Source organism: Oncorhynchus clarkii, chromosome 17, assembly GCF_045791955.1.
Source record: "Oncorhynchus clarkii lewisi isolate Uvic-CL-2024 chromosome 17, UVic_Ocla_1.0, whole genome shotgun sequence".
Lineage (NCBI taxonomy): Eukaryota > Metazoa > Chordata > Actinopteri > Salmoniformes > Salmonidae > Oncorhynchus > Oncorhynchus clarkii.
This window is the reverse complement of record NC_092163.1, coordinates 56,933,969-56,953,357: the sequence shown is the minus strand read 5'-3', so window position 1 is coordinate 56,953,357 and position 19,389 is coordinate 56,933,969. Positions and strand designations below refer to the sequence as shown.

At 45.4% G+C, this 19,389-nt stretch overlaps 1 protein-coding gene across 3 annotated transcripts in view; it reads right to left on the bottom strand.

The window, feature by feature from the left end:
* The window catches only part of LOC139371162 (rho guanine nucleotide exchange factor 10-like protein), a 109,326-nt gene that overhangs the window by 44,609 nt on the left and 45,328 nt on the right, over positions 1 to 19,389 (bottom strand). For all 3 annotated transcript variants that reach the window (XM_071111290.1, XM_071111288.1, XM_071111289.1), the window contains one exon: positions 3,822 to 3,940. In XM_071111290.1, coding sequence (XP_070967391.1) covers positions 3,822 to 3,940 — 119 coding nt within the window. The remainder of the gene's footprint in view (positions 1 to 3,821; positions 3,941 to 19,389) is intronic.

Sequence of the window (19,389 nt, the reverse complement as noted above, 5' to 3'; positions counted from 1 at the left end):
AGAGAGAGAAATCAACAGACGGATGTTGCATCATCAGGGAAAAGGCTTCCTCCCTTTCCATTTTTCTCCCTCTTTTTTGATCCATATTTCATGGGCACGTCGTCTACAGTGTGGTGAGCAACACACATACAGCCTTCCAATCAATCCACCTTCGTCACCAACGCCATAACAGCTTTAAGTCAGTATTGTCGTAAATCAGCAGTTCTTTCAAACCCAACAAAGCTATAAATAGACTCCAACACTTACAGCCTGAGACCAGTGATGATGGCCCCTCTACAAATTCCTCTTCAGCACTGAATCACTCCTTTAGGGCCAGTCGTAGAACACGCCACTGCCTCCTCTCTTATCCCCACCATCAGCAGGAAAGATGGATGAGACGGAGAGCGGGAGGGACATGCACAGCAAGCAGTACAAACACGCACAACAAGTCCAGCGCAGAGACCCCAGTGACCATGTTTAATATTTCTCCACTGCACAGAGACCCCAGTGACCATGTTTAATGTTTCTCCACTGCACAGAGACCCCAGTGACCATGTTTAATGTTTCTCCACTGCACAGAGACCCCAGTTACCATGTTTAATATTTCTCCACTGCACAGAGACCCCAGTGACCATGTTTAATGTTTCTCCACTGCACAGAGACCCCAGTGACCATGTTTAATGTTTCTCCACTGCACAGAGACCCCAGTGACCATGTTTAATGTTTCTCCACTGCACAGAGACCCCAGTGACCATGTTTACCACTGCACAGAGACCCCAGTTACCATGTTTAATATTTCTCCACTGCACAGAGACCCCAGTTACCATGTTTAATATTTCTCCACTGCACAGAGACCCCAGTGACCATGTTTAATGTTTCTCCACTGCACAGAGACCCCAGTGACCATGTTTAATGTTTCTCTACTGCACTCAATGAAGGGAACAAAGGAGATGGTCTCGCCATGACGTCTGTTTAATGGATTTTAAAAACAAATAACAGTGACCTTGCTTAGCCAGGCTAGTGATCTCTGTGAACTAATTGAGTGTATTAGGCCGAGATGCAAGCCAGCCAGTCTCTGTTCCGAGACACAGGAGATAATCCTAACCTGATGCAGCCCAAACCCTTTTTCCAGCTTGTCATTCTCCACTTCAAAGCCTACATGATGAAATCCCCAAAAGTAGTATAAGAGCTCTACTGCTGCATACCAGCCATCACCAGCTTCTTTCCTTCTCCTAATGCCTCATAAACGGAATATGGTAACATTTATTTTCTTTGTGGTCTTGGATCTGTGAGAGTCCTATGAGGCGCTGAGGATGTGGCCTTTTCAGTCTGGAGGATACATGGAGGGTTTCTGCTGTGTAAAGACAGGTTCATCACAGACACGCGCACACACACACGCATGCTCACATACACACACACACACATACAAAGTTCTCAATGGAGCTGCTATATGATACACTAAACCACTCATCTGCTCTAGGATAGTGGGGATCATCATCATTGCATCCGCTCCATTAGTCCGGCCTTGGAGCGTCTGAGTATGACAAATGCTAGATGGAATGGAAATGGGTGGCCTTGGAAACACAGCAGACCACATCCCTGTGACATTCAGGTGCCTACTCAGAATGGAGATTGGAGGAGAGTGAAGTGGTGGAAGGAGAGCTGGGCCCTGTCTGGGGGATTCAAGCTCAGCACCACAGACTGTAAGCCAACTAAAATGATTTTACCAGCCAGCACTTAGACACAGGCAACAGCCTACGGCCAGCTCCTTGGGCATTTTGAAACAGCCATCTCTTTCACCCCTCAGTATTAGTTAAATGAACATCAAGTTCACATGGGGTAGAGGTATGGTGTCCTAATAACATAATATATATAATATATTCTACAAAGACCTGATTTCAACATACAGTAGAGTTTAAAGTTTGAGGAATTGCATGGTTGAGAGATTATAATTAATTTCAAGCACAACAAAGGGCTACAGGATGTGCTACATTAGCGATAACAGCTTCTGCTTATGTGCCTCAGAAGTGGGGCAAACCATGCCTGATAGACTGGGTCTCATAAGTGTGTGAGTTTGTGTCAGTCAATCCCTACTGATCTCACTCAACAGAGACTTGTGATAAGGGTTATCTCCGGTGCCAAACGAATCTGCCCAGCAGCCCGCTCCACCTCCCAGTGAGCAGAGTCCAGAGCGCACAGCAGTGATCAGTTGGCAGAGCTCCCTCAGGTGACCCGCGCTCTGCTCGCATGTTCATGCTACGCTGCTTTAGAACTTTTTTTTCTGTTGGAAACGGCTCTGGCTCCTTCAGCCACATCTCTTTTTTTCATTTTCTCGCCCTCACTGTAAGTCAGACTGCCAAGTGAGGCTGCCAACACTGGAGAAAAAGATGTTGGGAGCTTTGGCACGTATAGACGTGTGCTTCCCAGTGGAAGTGCAAAGGCTGAGCTGGAGAGAGAAGAGAGAGAGAGCCAGAAAGGGAGGGACGGAGTGTGAGAAAGAGAGGATGATAAAGAGAGGGAGAAAGAATGAGAGAAAGACAGAGAGAGAGGGGGGAGGGGTCTGTTGTTGAGTTAAGCCCCTAATCAAAGGCTGTTCTGCATGGAAGACTTAGTCACTCCCTTTAATGCCACCTTCTTCCAGCCCCCTGTTTCCACATGCGCTCCAGCAACAGCTAATGTGAACACAGACACACAGTGCAGGCACACACGCATGCATAAACACATACATTTCAGAAACTCACCCGCACGTTCATGTAAACACAACAACAACAATGTCTCTCATCCCGAGAAAATAATTCACTATCAGGCAATTTTGTGGTCAGCTCATATGACAGACATGGTTTCCATGCCCTTTGGTTGGCATGCTCAGGTGTCTCATTTGTTTGTGTTAGGAAAAGAGAATGTGGGCAAATCCTCTGGGGCAGTGTGGTCCTGCTGGCTCCAAATCCATTAATTGCCTTGGCTCACTCTCTCAGCAGGTGTACCAGACATTAGTAGAAGAATCCAGAAGCCCCATGCGATCCTTTGGGAACGTTCTAAAACCCACAATAATACAGAGGGATGTTTGTCTCCTCCAGACTCCACTGTTCCAGCTGCCGAGGACCCCCCTTGCTCCGTTGCCCATATGGCTTCCAGACAGACTATTGGGTTGTGTGGAATCTTAATCTAATGTCAGAACATTGATTTATGCTTAGGTGTCCCATAGCCATTAAGGTAATTGCATGATCACTTTATAACGTCCTCCCCTGGTGGCCATGGTAATTTGGCATCCCCCACCCACCTTGCACTGCAAGCCCTGTAACTACATTATAGCTGAAAATGTAGTCAGAAATATCATCTTCCAGCCACTGCAAATTGATTTGATAACTTTTTGACTGAGTCCTGAAAACCTTTTAGTCCATCTCTTACAGTTTGCCAGTTGATTTATGCGAGGCTCCCAACTCTTAACAGGCTCTATTGATCGCCACTTTCTAGCCAGAGTTGCTGGGGAATGTACTGTTCCAAGACTCTAGGAGCATTGGAGCGAGATCCTCCCTGAGATGGTGTATTTTTAGCTCCTGTTGTGCAGCAGCAAGTACTCTTTGATTACCCGTCAATGGGAAAAGACTGTTTAACTGCACTGCAATGTAGCACAGTAGACATGCCCCTCATTCTCTGCTTGTAGATGCTGTGATTATTGATTGAGTGGTGATGTCGATGGGCCGCGGCCATTCTGTTAAGCCATACAGTGTATCTCAGTTCATGTCTGAGAAACAATCCTTAAAACTATTGAAGACCGCACACTAGTCTGTTTAACTAGACGACTTGAGCCGAACAAAGAGGCTTTTGAAGCTGGAACTCACCTTCCTGTCCGAGGATTTGGTGGCGAAGACAGGCACACGGCAGGTGAGTAAAGGCCAAAATGGTGCCATGGTCTTCCCTTCATCTTCTGCACAGAACCATCCTGGTGTGTTCTCCTCTCCTAGAAGAAAAGGATGACAGGTTTAACTACTACTCAATTATAAGTTGTTAATGGCCTAAATAACTATATATTATATTGTTAATGGCCTAAATAACTATATATTATATTGTTAATGGCCTAAATAACTATATTTTTCTTTAGGACCCACTCCAAAAAGCTTCCTATGCTTCTTAAAAATATGCAATACCTGAACAAAGTGGGCACAGGTCTATTTTCTTGTTTCAGAAACAAAGTGTAACACAATGAATTGGCTTCAGGTATGAAATATGAGTATGTAGGATAATTAGCATTGTGTGTGTGTGTAATCAGCCAGAGGCAGGGAGAGATGGGGCCAGGTACAGCCCACGCGTAGCAGCCCCACGCTAGGCCTCAACACTGATTAAGGTACTGGTAATGAGCCTTTATGAGATTCAAAACAACAGTAAGATTCCACCACAGCAGGAGAAAGGCATCTGCCGGATTGTAGTTAATAAAGGGGAGAATTTGGCTTGTGCACGCTGTCTGAATACCTTGAAGCCACTATGCACCCCCTCACCAGGCACAACACAGATCTGCCAACATTCCTCCATTAAGTAATTTAGTAACTGTCAATTGCAACTAACTAAAACACAATTTTGTGTGCAATCAAACAGCTTGTTTTAATTTACTCCCTGTGTCTTGTGCATAACTGCATACATCAATATGTAATAAGCCACAGAAATACAGAGTTGCTGTTTCCAAAGCGTTATCCCAGTGTAGCCTAAACTCCTCATTTGGTTTGAGATGTGCGACCAGTTCATTTGACAGGCACGGTTGTTTACTTGTTGTTTGGCTGTTGCAGTGCAGGTAGGAATACAGCAGACTTAAGGGCCAATTAGTTGAGTTTGGTCTCCACAAATCATAACATTTCAGATGGTTTCTCTTAACAGGACTGGTACACAAAAAGAGGGAGTCAATTTGCAGGTGATATACTACCGCAGGATGTTGCACTGCTTTTAAACCCTTATTCTGCTTTTCTAAAGATAATTAGATAAACTGGGTTCGAGCCCTGAATGCTGATTGGCTGATAGCCGTGATATATCAGACCGTATACCACAGATATGACAAAAACCTTTTACTGCTCTAATTACGTTGGTAACCAGTTTATAATAGCAATAAGGCACCTCGGGGGTTTGTGGTATATGGCCAGTATACCAAGGCTAAGGCCTGTATCCAGGCATGCCGCATTGCGTCATGCATAAGAACAGCCCTTAGCCATGGCATATTGGCCATATACCAAACCCCTTTGTGCCTTATTGCCTAAATATACAGTACCAGTCAAAAGTTTAGACGCACCTACTCATTCCAGGGTTTTTCTTTATTTTTACTATTTTCTACATTGTAGAGTAATAGTGAAGACATCAAAACTGTGAAATAACACATATGGAATAATGTAGTAACCAAAAAAGTGTTAAACATATCAAAATATATTTTATATTTGAGTAGCCACCCGTTGCCTTGATGACAGCTTTGCACACTCTTGGCATTTTCTCAACCAGCTTCATGAGGTAGTCACCTGGAATGCATTTCAATTAACAGAAGTGCCTTGTTAAAAGTACATTTGTGGAATTTCGTTCCTTCTTAATACATTTGAGGCCATAAATTGTGTTGTGACAAGGTATACAGAAGATAACCCTATTTGATAAAAGACCAAGTCAATATTATGGAAAGAACAGCTTAAATAAGCAAAGAGAAACGACAGTCCATCATTACTTTAAGACATGAAGGTAAGTCATTCCGGAAAATGTAAAGAACTTTGAAAGTTTCTTCAAGTGCAGTCGCAAACTCCGTCAAGCGCTATGATGAAACTGGCTCTCATGAGGACCACGACAGGAAAGGAAGGCCCAGAGTTACTTCTGCTGCAGAGGATAAGTTCATTAGAGTTACCAGCCTCAGAAATTGCAGCCCAAATAAATGCTTCACAGAGTTCAAGTTACAAACACTGAGTCAAATAGGCCTTCATGGTTGAATTGTTGCAAAGAAACCACTACTAAACGACACCAATAAGAAGAAGAGACTTGCTTGGGCCAAGAAACACGAGTAATGGACATTACCCGGTGGAAATCTGTCCTTTGGTCTGATGAGTCCAAATTTGAGATTTTTGATTCCAACCGCTGTGTCTTTGTGAGACATAGAGTAGGTGAACGGATGATCTGGAGAAGGAGGTGTGAGGGTGCTTTGCTGGTGACGCTGTCACGATTTATTTTGAATTCGTCACACTTAACCAGCATGGTTACCACAGCATTCTGCAGTGATACACCCTCCCATCGATGTGCGCTGAATGGGACTATCATTTGTTTTTCAACAGGACAATGACCCAACACACCTCCAAGCTGTGTAGGGGCTATTTGACCAAGAAGGAGAGTGATGGAGTGCTGCATCAGATGATCTGGCCTCCACAATCACCCGACCTCAACCCAATTGAGATAGTTTGGCATGAGTTGGACCGCAGAGTGGAAGAAAGGCAGCCAACAAGTGCTCAGCATATGTGGGAAATCCTTCAAGACTGTTGGAAAAGCATTCCAGGTGAAGCTGGTTGAGAGAGTGCCAAGAGTGTGCAAAGCTGTCAAGGCAAAGTGTGGCTACTTTGAAGAATATTATATTTTGATTTGTTTAACACTTTTTTGTTTACTACATGATTCCATATGTGTTATTTCATAGTTTTGATGTCTTTTATTATTACAATGTAGAAAATAAAGAAAAATAGAGAAAAACCCTGGAATGAGTAGGTGTGTACAAACCTTTGACTGGTACTGTATACTAGAGACACATACATTCAACACCTCTGAATTCTGCATAACTTTATGTTAACAAGCCACAGTTAAAACATATATTTCCAGTACAATGACAATAATTGAGATACAGTACAATAACCTCATTGAGATTGCATGGATGAATATTCTGAAGGTAATCAGTGATGTTTAGAGAGAGTGAGAGGACAGGGTCGACGTTAACATTGTTCAAAAACAAAAGCCCCTTCTGTTGAGATGTTTTCATATTTCATATGATAACTTATTCCATATTTCCCAGAACCACTGTGAATAGGATCGATGGAACCTTGAGTGTGTCTTTTGAATGATAGATTTCAGAGGTATTTTGACAACAATGCTTAGAGATTTTTAAGATTTTCTTATGATACTGTATCGCTATGATGACCGAGGAGTCGTATTTAGGACCATGTTGAAAGGTAGGTTGCAAATTAGGATATATTGTAGCTTTTAAATGTGTTGATAGTTAAAATAGTAGTGCACATGCTCTATGTAAGAACAATAGATAATAGACATGGTATTTGACAGGAGCAACAAGATGAAGTCTCTGCTCCCAGAGAAGACTACCTGAACAATTAGAGGAGCAGGCTCAGCCAGATCATAGATTGAATAATCAATAATGATGAAGTTGGGCTATTTAGTGTTTGGGTTGCAATCATGTATAAAATCTTCATACAGTACCTGCAGAGGATTTCTTAATGACCCCCCTCTGAGATGACCTCTGAGTCTGTCTCAGATATAGCCTTTCCCAGGGATGATCAGGGCTTTGAGGGTCATTCATTAAAAGGCTGTAATTGAAGGCATATTGCCAGGACTGGTTGGTGTGGGTCAGAGTGTCCACTGCTTTCCTTTGCACCTGAACGCTCAGCAACTTTCTTCAGCTAATCATTCAATTAGTATGAATAACACTCCGCTATGTCCGCCGTCCAAGTGATTATTGGGTCAGCAAAGGTATTGGTCCTGCTGTTGTTATTTGTCGTGGAAGGTGTTATTAAATATGATTAAATACCTGACTAAGCCCAAGGCCGTGTTTACCCATTCTAATTTCCATAAGTACTGTGTGCATGAAGGACGGGAGAAGTGAAATGCTGCCAGTGTGTGTGAACACACCCTGTCTCTGGCCTTCAGCCTTTACTATGTATTAATGACGACAAATAATGGTGCCTGCCCTTCGGAACAAATGGTAAATACAGAGCCGTTCTATCAGAGGCCTTAATGAGGACAGACCGTCACATCACACACACAGGGGCAAAGTCACTAATGAATCAGAGATAAAGCATTCTATTCACATAAGACCCCCTAAACCTTTCACAGACAGAGCAGAAAGCCAGAGCTCCACAGCCAAATCCCTATCTTTCTGTCTCTATCTCTCTCTCTCTCGCTCTCTCTCTCCCCCTCTCTCTGTTTCTCGCTCTCTCTGTTTCTCGCTCTCTGCAGCTGCCATTATTCTGTTTGATGAAGGGATGTAAACTGAAGCCTCATGGAGAATGATAAACAACAACAACAATGAGTCTCATCAGGAGGTCTGAATGAAAGAGAGCGGAAAGAGAGAGCTTGGGCTAGCCACTTAGTACACCACTGGTCAGTACACCACTGCCAAAACCTTGAATAGATCAGTTGTGACGGCTTACACTCCATCACAAAAAATTGCTGGCAGGAGCTGCGTGTGGAAGCTTTCAGATGTCAACCACTCAAAATGAAACCTTAGTACCAATACACTAAGGATGGATACTGAGGTTGGATACTGTGGAGGTTAAACAGTCATCCACTCCAGTCTTGAATGCAGCTATGGGGCTCCTTCACTATTCCACCTGGCTGCCCTGATAATGTTTACTCATTATAAATATTTCCCACATTTGAGCACAGTGAGATGTTGAGATAATCTTTGCAGTCTGACAGATACATTTTGGGGTGTGGAAATTCTAAAGTTTAGCAATGCTCTATAATTACATCAAATAATACACTGCTCCAAAAAATAAAGGGAACACTAAAATAACACATCCTAGATCTGAATGAATGAAATATTCTTATTAAATACTTTTTTCTTTACATAGTTGAATGTGCTGACAACAAAATCATACAAAAATTATCAATGGAAATCAAATGTATCAACCCATGGAGGTCTGGATTTGGAGTCACACTCAAAATTAAAGTGGAAAACCACACTACAGGCTGATCTAACTTTGATGTAATGTCCTTAAAACAAGTCAAAATGAGGCTCAGTAGTGTGTCTGGTCTCCACGTGCCTGTATGACCTCCCTACAACGTCTGGGCATGCTCCTGATGAGGTGGCGGATGGTCTCCTGAGGGATCTCCTCCCAGACCTGGACTAAAGCATCCGCCAACTCCTGGACAGTCTTGGTGGATGGAGCGAGACATGATGTCCCAGATGTGCTCAATTGGATTCAGGTCTGGGGAACGGGCGGGCCAGTCCATAGCATCAATGCCTTCCTCTTGCAGGAACTGCTGACACACTCCAGCCACATGAGGTCTAGCATTGTCTTGCATTAGGAGGAATCCAGGGCCAACCGCACCAGCATATGGTCTCACAGGGGGTCTGAGGATCTCATCTCGGTAACCTAATGGAAGTCAGGCTACCACTGGCGAGCAAATGGAGGGCTGTGCGGCCCCCCAATGAAATGCCACCCCACACCATGACTGACCCACCGCCAAACCGGTCATGCTGGAGGATGTTGCAGGCAGCAGAACGTTCTCCAGACTGTCACGTCTGTCACATGTGCTCAGTGTGAACCTGCTTTCATCTGTGAAGAGCACAGGGCGCCAGTGGCGAATTTGCCAATCTTGGTGTTCTCTGGCAAATGCCAAACGTCCTGCACGGTGTTGGGCTGTAAGCACAACCCCCACCTGTGGACGTCGGGCCCTCATACCACCCTCATGGAGTCTGTTTCTGACCGTTTGAGCAGACACATGCACATTTGTGGCCTGCTGGAGGTCATTTTGCAGGGCTCTGGCAGTGCTCCTCCTGCTCCTCCTTGCACAAAGGCAGAGGTAGCGCTGCTGGGTTGTTGTTGCTGTTGCCCTCCTTCCCGTCTCCTGATGTACTGGCCTGTCTCCTGGTAGCGCCTCCATGCTCTGGACACTACGCTGACAGACACAGCAAACCTTCTTGCCACAGCTCGCATTGATGTGCCATCCTGGATGAGCTGCACTACCTGAGCCACTTGTGTGGGTTGTAGACTCCGTCTCATGCCACCACTAGAGTGAAAGCACCGCCAGCATTCAAAAGTGACCAAAACATCAGCCAGGACTTATAGGAACTGAGAAGTGGTCTGTGGTCACCACCTGCAGAACCACTCCTTTATTGGGGGTGTCTTGCTAAATGCCTATAATTTCCACCTGTTGTCTATTCCGTTTGCACAACAGCATGTGAAATGTATTGTCAATCAGTGTTGCTTCCTAAGTGGACAGTTTGATTTCACAGAAGTGTGATTGACTTGGAGTTACATTGTGTTGTTTAAGTGTTCCCTTTATTTTTTTGAGCAGTGTATATTGAAATGGATGTTGCTTGAGCAAAGCAAATGAATTGCAGTTGCCATAACAGTTTCTTTGGACCCCAGCAAGGTCGGAGTTTGCCCCCCAAAAATTGAATGTGTCAGTCAGACAGCCACTCACAAACCGATCGCTGTCCATAGTGCTGAAATTGCGTGATGTCTATGTGGCTGCATGTCCTGTATAGGCTACATGAACCTGCTATTTATTAAAAAAATATTTAAAAATGACACATCAAATATTCTAGCAATGAGGGAAAATGTAGTTGGCTTGAGGATAAATTCAGCCACTCTGCTATTTATTGTTGAAATCAGCAGGTTTTGTTTGGCTAATAGCTTACACAAATGGGCTGCAATAATCAAAGTAAATTACTTTAAATCCAACTTGAGAGTTCCCTGGACTCCTGAAATCCTCCTTTTTTGTGTGCAAATGTTTTCACCACAGCCTGTAGGTTCAGGTTGAGGGCCCGACTGTTTTCTATACTGAGTATTGCCAACCCAGACAGTCATCCTGAGACATTCTGCATTATATGTCCATTGCGCTGTACACAATTTAAACTTAGTCTTGAATGATGCACGCCAATATATAGAAGAGATATGGGACTGTTGATAATTGCAACCACACAACTCAAACACCAGTTCACTAGTATGAACAAAATCGCAAACCGTTTGTTTTTGTTCAAGCCCTCGAGCTGTGGTCCTCTAAATATGATAATCTGTTTGAATCTGCTGTCACGATATTTGTAGGTGGAAGGTGAAGAGGACCAAGGTGCAGCGTGGTAAGTGTTCATGATGTTTAATAAAATAAACAGAACACTAACTGACCAAAAACAAAACGAAACAGTTCTGAATGGTAAACACAGACATAAAAAAGGAACTACGGTCAGGACATGACAGTACCCCCCCCCCCCCTCAAAAAAGGTGCGGACTACGGCCGCAAAACCTAAATCCATAGGGGAGGGCCTGGATGGGCATCTGTCCGCGGTGGCGGCTCTGGCACGGGACGTGGACCCCACTACACCATAGTCTTGGCCCACTTAAGTGGCGCCCTTGGAGCGGCGACCCTCGCCGCCGACCTCGGACTGGGGACCTTTGCAGCAGGCCCCGAATAGACGGGAGACTCTGGCAGCTCCTGACTGACGGGCGACTCTGGCAGCTCCTGACTGACGGGCGGCTCTGGCAGCTCCTGACTGACGGGCGGCTCTGGCAGCTCTTGACTGACGGGCGGCTCTGGCAGCTCCTGACTTGCGGGCGGCTCTGGCAGCTCCTGACTTGCGGGCGGCTCTGGCAGCTCCTGACTTGCGGGCGGCTCTGGCAGCTCCTGACTTGCGGGCGGCTCTGGCAGCACCTGACTTGCGGGCGGCTCTGGCAGCTCCTGACTGACGGGCGGCTCTGGCAGCTCCTGACTGACGGGCGGCTCTGGCAGCTCCTGACTGACGGGCGGCTCTGGCAGCTCCTGACTGACGGGCGGCTCTGGCAGCTCCTGACTGACGGGCGGCTCTGGCAGCTCCTGACTGACGGGCGGTTCTGGCAGCTCCTGACTGACGGGCGGCTCTGGCAGCTCTTGACTGACGGGCGGCTCTGGCAGCTCCTGACTTGCGGGCGGCTCTGGCAGCTCCTGACTTGCGGGCGGCTCTGGCAGCTCCTGACTTGCGGGCGGCTCTGGCAGCTCCTGACTTGCGGGCGGCTCTGGCAGCACCTGACTTGCGGGCGGCTCTGGCAGCTCCTGACTGACGGGCGGCTCTGGCAGCTCCTGACTGACGGGCGGCTCTGGCAGCTCCTGACTGACGGGCGGCTCTGGCAGCTCCTGACTGACGGGCGGCTCTGGCAGCTCCTGACTGACGGGCGGCTCTGGCAGCTCCTGACTGACGGGCGGCTCTGGCAGTGATGGAAAGGAGGGAGACTCTGGAAGCGCTGGACAGGAGGGAGACTCTGGAAGCGCTGGACAGGACGGAAACTCTGGAAGCGCTGGACAGGAGGGAGCACCTGGAGGGAGGAGACGGACAGACAGCCTGGTGCGTGGGGCTGCCACCGGAGGCCTGGTGCGTGGAGGAGGCACCGGATGGACTGGACCGTGGAGGCGCACTGTAGGTCTCGAGCACCGAGCCTGCACAACCTGTCCTGGATGGATAATCCCCGTAGCCCGGCAAGTGCGGCGGAGTGGAACAGACCGCACTGGGCTGTGCTGGCAAACCGGGGACACCGTGCGTAGGGCTGGTGCCATATAACCCGGGCCGAGGAGAAGCACTGGAGACCAGATGCGCTGAGCCAGCTTCATTGCTCCTGGCTCGATGCCCACTCTAGACCGGGCGATACAAGGAGCTGCGATGTAGCCCACCGGGCTATGCCTGCACACTGCGCCTCATGGCATAGCACGGTGCCTGCCTCTCATCCGTGTTGCGATGCCGTGCTAACTCCTCATAACGCCGCCGCTCAGCTTTAGCTGCCTCCAGCTCTTCACGGGGGCGGTGATATTCCCCAGCCTGTGCCCAGGGTCCCTTACCGTCCAAAATCTCCTCCCATGTCCAGGAGTCCAGAACCCACTGCTCCTAGTTACCACGCTGGTTGGTCCGGTTGTGGTGGGTGGTTCTGTCACGATATTCGTAGGTGGAAGGTGAAGAGGACCAAGGTGCAGCGTGGTAAGTGTTCATGATGTTTAATAAAATAAACAGAACACTAAATGACCAAAAACAACAAAGAGAGTGAACGACACGAAACAGTTCTGTATGGTAAACACAGACATAACTAAGGTCAGGACGTGACATCTGCCAATTGATTGGCTGTCCAGTATCCAGACGACCTGTCCCCAGATCTTCCTATACAGTTCATCTCTTTCCGTAACGTGTTGAGGCCGGCAATTAAGGAGAATGAGAGGCTCAATTAAAGATGTTGCAGAACAGCTGTATTTGAAGGACCACTCACTGCAGTATCCCTGAAGTTGCAACAGCAAATCAAGCTGTTTTTACCATCCTGTAACTGTCGTTTCTACAGAGAGATCGTTTGCTAAACTAAAACTCCACTAAAGCTCCAGGTCTGATATGCGCTTTTGAAAGCCTGAGTAAGCTCCTCTCGTTAAACTGGCACCGTCGTATCCTTGACCACAGCATTTGTTCACCAATATCCCCTTATACACTATATATACAAAAGTATGTGGACATCCCTTCAAATTAGTGGATTTGGCTATTTCAGCCACACTCTAGTTGCTGACAGGTGTGTAAAATTGAGCACACAGCCATGCAATCTCCATAGACAAACATTTGCCTTACTGAAGAGCTCAGTGACTTTCAACATGGCACCATCATAGGATGCCACCTTTCCAAAAAGTCAGTTCATCAAATTTCTGCCCTGCTAGAGCTCAACTCTAAGTGATGTTATTGTGAAGTGGAAACATCTGGAGCAACAACGGCTCAGCCACAAATTGGTACAGTAGGCCACACAAGCTCACAGAATGGGGACCGCTGAGTGCTGAAGCATGTAGCGCGTAAACATTGTCTGTCCTCGGTTGTAATACTCACTACGAGTTACAAACTGCCTCTGGAAGATACGTCAGCTCAAGAACTGTTTGTCGGGAGTTTCATGAAATTAATTTCCATGGCAAAGCAGCCTCCCACAAGCCTAAGATCACCATGTGTAATGCCAAACGTCGGCTGGAGTGGTGTAAAGATCGCGGCCATTGGACTCTGGAGCAGTGGAAACTGGAGTGATGAATCATGGATCACCATCTGGCAGTCCGACGGACGAATCTGGGTTTTGCGGATGGCAGGAGAAAGCTGCCTGCCCCAATGCATAGTGCCAACTGTAAAGTTTGGAGGAGGAATAATGGTCTGGGGCTGTTTTTTATGGTTTGGGCTAGGCCCATTTGTGGAAGCAGTTTGGGGAAGGCCCTTTCCTGTTCCAGCATGACAATGCCCCCATGCACAAAGCAAGGTCCATACAGAAATGGTTTGTTGAGATTGGTGTGGAAGAACTTGACTGGCCTGCACAAAGCCCTGACCTCACCCCCATCGAACAGCTTTGGAATGAATTGGAACGCCGATTGTAAGCCAGGTCTAATCCCCCAACATCAGCACTTTGTGATATCAGATCATGGAAAAAAGGCTTTATAAATACATTTGATTGATTGATCAGTGACGACCTCACTAATGCTCTTGTGGCTGAATGACAGCAAGTCCCCGCAGCAATGTTCCAAAATCTAGTGGAAAATGTCCCACTGTGGAGGCTGTTATAGCAGCAAAGAGGGGACCAACTCCATATTAATGCCATTGATTTTTGAATGAGATGTTTGACGAGCAGGTGTCCACATACACAAAAAATACGTTCAATCAGTAAAAACTATATTTTTCAAGGCCTGAGGCACATTTTCAGTCACATTCCTGAAGCCCAAGAAACTGAAGCACTAGTACAGTCGGAGGTTTACATACACTTAGGTTGGAGTCATTGAAACTCGTTTTTCAACCACTCCACAAATTTCTTGTTAACAAACTATAGTTTTGGCAAGTCGGTTAGGACATCTACTTTGTGCATGACACAAGTAATTTTTTTAACAATTGTTTACAGACAGATTATTTCACTTATGATTCACTGTATCACAATTCCAGAGGGTCAGAAGTTTACATACACTAAGTTGACTGTGCCTTTAAACAGCTTGGAAAATTCCAGAAGATTATGTCATGGCTTTAGAAGCTTCTTATAGGCTAATTAACATAATTTCAGTCAATTGGAGGTGTACCTGTGGATGTATTTCAAGGCCTACCTTCAAACTCAGTGCCTCTTTGCTTGACATCATGGGAAAATCCTAACAAATCAGCCAAGACCTCAGATAAAAAATTGTAGACCTCCACAACTCTGGTTCATCCTTGGGAGCAATTTCCAAATGCCTGAAGGTACCACGTTTATCTGTACAAACAACAGTAAGCAAGTATACACACCATGGGACCACGCAGCCGTCAAACCGCTCAGTAAGGAGACACGTTCTGTCTCCTAGAGATGAACGTACTTTGGTGCGAAAAGTGCAAATCAATCCCAGAACAACAGCAAAGGATATTGTGAAGATGCTGGAGGAAACAGGTACAACAGTATCTATATCCACAGTAAAACGAGTCCTATATCGACATAACCTGAAAGGCCGCTCATTAAGGAAGAAGCCACTGCTCCAAAACCGCCATAAAAAAGCCAGACTATGGTTTGCAACTGCACATGGGGACAAAGATCGTACTTTTTGGAGAAATGTCCTCTAGTCTGATGAAACAAAAATAGAACTGTTTGGCCATAATGACCATCATTATGTTTGGAGGAAAAAGGGGGAGGCTTGCAAGCCAATGAACACCATCCCAACCATGAAGCACGTGGGTGGCAGCATCATGTTGCGAGTGTGCTTTGCTGCAGGAGGGACTGGTGCACTTCACAAAATAGATAGCATCATGAGGAATGAAAATGATGTGAATATATTGAAACAACATCTCAAAACATCAGTCAGGAAGTTAAAGCTTGGTCGCAAACGGGTCTTCCAAATGGACAATGACCCCAACCATACTTCCAGAGTTGTGGCAAAACGCCTTAAGGACAAAAAGTGTGTGCGAGCAAGGAGGCCTGCAAACCTGACTCAGTTATACCAGCTCTGTCCGGAGGAATGGGCCAAAATTCACCCAACTTATTGTTGGAAGCGTGTGGAAGGCTACCCAAAACATTTGACCCAAGTTAAACAATTTAAAGGCAATGCTACCAAATACTAATTGAGTGTATGTAAACTTCTGACCCACTGGGAGTGTAATGAACGAAATAAAAGCTGAAATTAATCATTCTCTCTACTATTATTCTGACATTTAACATTCTTCAAATAAATTGGAGATCCTAACTGACCTAAGTCAGGGCATTTTTACTAGGATTAAATGACAGGAATTGTGAAAAAGTTTAGATGTATTGGCTAAGGTGTATGTAAACTTCCGACTTCAACTGTCCATACATATGGAAATTATAAAGGTTAATACGGATGACTTTTTGGATGGTTAATGTCAAAACTATTTATTAAATTAAAGAAAATAGACATGGGTCCCCAGAGTTCGTGGGCCCCCCTGCCTTGCACTGGCTGCAGGGCTGTTTGGTATGCCAGTGCATAACAACCAGAATGCATAACATGAATCCTCCTGCTTTGAAATTGAAGGAGATTGACCAATGCCATTGTGGTAATTGCTACAGTACTTGAAACTGCAGCATGTAAGGACAATTATTTGTACTTGAACCTACAGCATCGTACAGAAAGCACATGGCCTGTCTCCTGTATTCTGCTCCCTGGTGCTTCACCATAGTGCTGGCTAGCAGTGGATTAAGAGGGCGTGTCAGAGTGTGTGCCGGGACGGTCAAGCCACACTCCACTTCTCAGGCGTTGTCTATTGATCGGTTGCTGGGGAGGAGAGTCTGACACACTTAGAGATAGCAGGGTAACCGCAGGCAACAGCCCCCTGCCTGCCCTCTGCTCCCTGTGGTGGGACTGATTGCTTGTCTCAATCATCCTTTCCACACTCCCCCCTCCCCCTTCCCTCCTTTCAATATCTCTCTTCATGCCTCCCTCCATTCCTCCGTCTCTCTGTCTCAGCGCCTCATCAAATCAGCAGTCCTAACCCTGCCTGGAAAGGCTGGAGGTCCGTACATTGAAATAGCAATTAATTGCTCTACAAAGAATCAACCCATTCATTAAGCTATGCTCTTGGCTATGTTATTATAGGACCCCCTCAAAAAGAGTAGGCTAACTTGAAGCGGCATGGGAGATGCTGTGGAACACATTGCTTTCCCCAATTCATATTATTAATGGCGCCCAGAGCTCTGAGTGCGCTGCAGCACCGATGTGGGGCAATTCTCCCATTCCATTTCCAGGCCTCATAACTGCACCATATGTGGTCTAAAAGTGACAAATGTTGTTTACTGGAGGCATCTTTTCTATATTTTATCTGTGATGTTAGGCCTCGGTGCTGGTCCCATCCTAAGTAAAATCTATCTCTACATCAGCAAACTTTTCATATCTGGCAGATTTTCGTACTGTATATATAATGTCAATGCCCAAGACAAAGAGTTACACTAAAAGACAACTCATGCTATAAATGTGCTTCAAATTGTACCTCAGGCATACAATTATATTCCTGTACTGTAGCTTAAGTGTAAGAAATGAGATGAGATGTGTGTTTTGAAAGTACACTTTGGGGATAGCATTTGGCACGACGCATATTCTGTGCGGTACAGTAAGGAGTGTACATGAAAACATACCTGAGGGATATAAGTGTGTTAAATAAATGGCGGTAACAGTCAGAAACGCTGGTACAGAGTTTGGCTCCAAAATTAGCTTTGTGATGTCTAATCGCTCACTAAATCATGCATAAAAGCGTTTGCTATTTGGGGCATCAGCCATTTGGAGACATTTTGGAGCATGGCACTCCTCTGTCCATACAGGATACAGCTGAGTGGAGTGCAACTGCTGATTGAACTGGAGGACTCCCCAGGGCGTGCATCAGGCCTGCATTACCATGAAATGACAGGAGAGCCTAGTGACTGCAGGCCATGCGTAAAATCGCATCAACAACTCCCTTATTGTAATTACATTTGGTTAAATGGGGAAGGCAAAGTGTGTGTTTAATGCAATTAACATGTAATTGACATTCTGGCCAGGTTGGTGTCGATTCATTCTCTTTCACACCAGAGATTCAACAAACAACGCCTCAATGGATTTTCCCCTAAATATGGAAATATGGCATGGAAACCTGCATAGACACATTTTCTCGGTGTTGATAAGTCTCTAAACCTATAGTTCTAATCTATGTAACTACCGCAATAATGCATAGTGAGCATTACCTGTGACATTAGGAAGCCAGAGAAATAAATGGATATGGAGTGCATTCAAGCAGGTAAAGTGATGGAGAGAAAGTCTTAGGGCAGGTCGTGATGTTTTGTATTAAAACATTCCAAAGACTGAACTTTAAATAGGCTGTTGAAAATGCATGTCCCTCTCACTGAATAGCTATCTGTGCTTCGGGGATCTTTACACTTAGACCACAACAACCACTTATTAGTGTCAGCCCAGATTGTTATTTGCTCATCACCATAAAAACATTTTGTGAAGCATCGTGAACTTGGCATTGGGGAGGGTTGTCGTTGTTGTGCAGCCAGTGTATTCTGCAAAAACATTCACTCTCCTAGAAAATGGATGACTTTTTGATTTTATTAGGATCCCCATTTGCTGACTCCAATGGCGATAGCAAGTCTTACTGGGGCCAAAAATGAAAAAGACATTACAGACGAAAAGGACATTACAGACAAAAGACTTTACAATTTACATACATTTAAAAACATGAACATGTAGTGTGCGCGCATCTATCAATTACACATACATGTCAGTACATACACACAAAAATCAAGTCACATGGGGGAGAGGCGTTGTGCCGTGAGGTGTTGCTTTATTTCGTTTTTGAAACCAGATTTGCTGTTCCCTTGTGCTACATAAGATGGAAGGGAGTCTCATGCAATCATGGCTCTGTATAATACTGTATGTTTCCTTGAATTTGTTCTGGACCTGGGAACTGTGAAAAGACCCCTGTTGGCATGTCTGGTGGGGTAAGTGTGTGTGACGACTATGCAAACAATTTGGAATTTCCAACACATGAATGTTTCTTATAAAAACAAGAAGCGACGCAGTCAGTCTTTCTTTCCTCAACTCTTAGCCAATAGAGACTGGCATGCATAGTATTGATATTATCCTTATGATTACAATGAAGAGCAAAATGTGGCACACTGTTCTGGGCCAGTTGCAGCTTAAAAAAAATCAGGACTTGCTTTGTGGACTGTGGTGTCAAAAAAGCGTCTTCTCTTTCTCTTCTCACCATCTTTACACACGAGTAATTAATTGTTTAAGTTTCAACCATGACATTTTACAATCTAGGGTAACACCAAATAATGTAGTCTCTTCAAACTTGCTCAACAGCCACACCATTTATTTCCAGATTACCAAATACAATGCTCTTAGTTTTAGAGATGTTCAAGACCAGTTTATTACTGGCCACCCATTCTTAAACTGACTGCAACTCTTCAAATCAAATCGTATTGGTCACATACACATGGTTAGCAGATGTTAATGCGAGTGTAGCAAAATGCTTGTGCTTCTAGTTCTGAC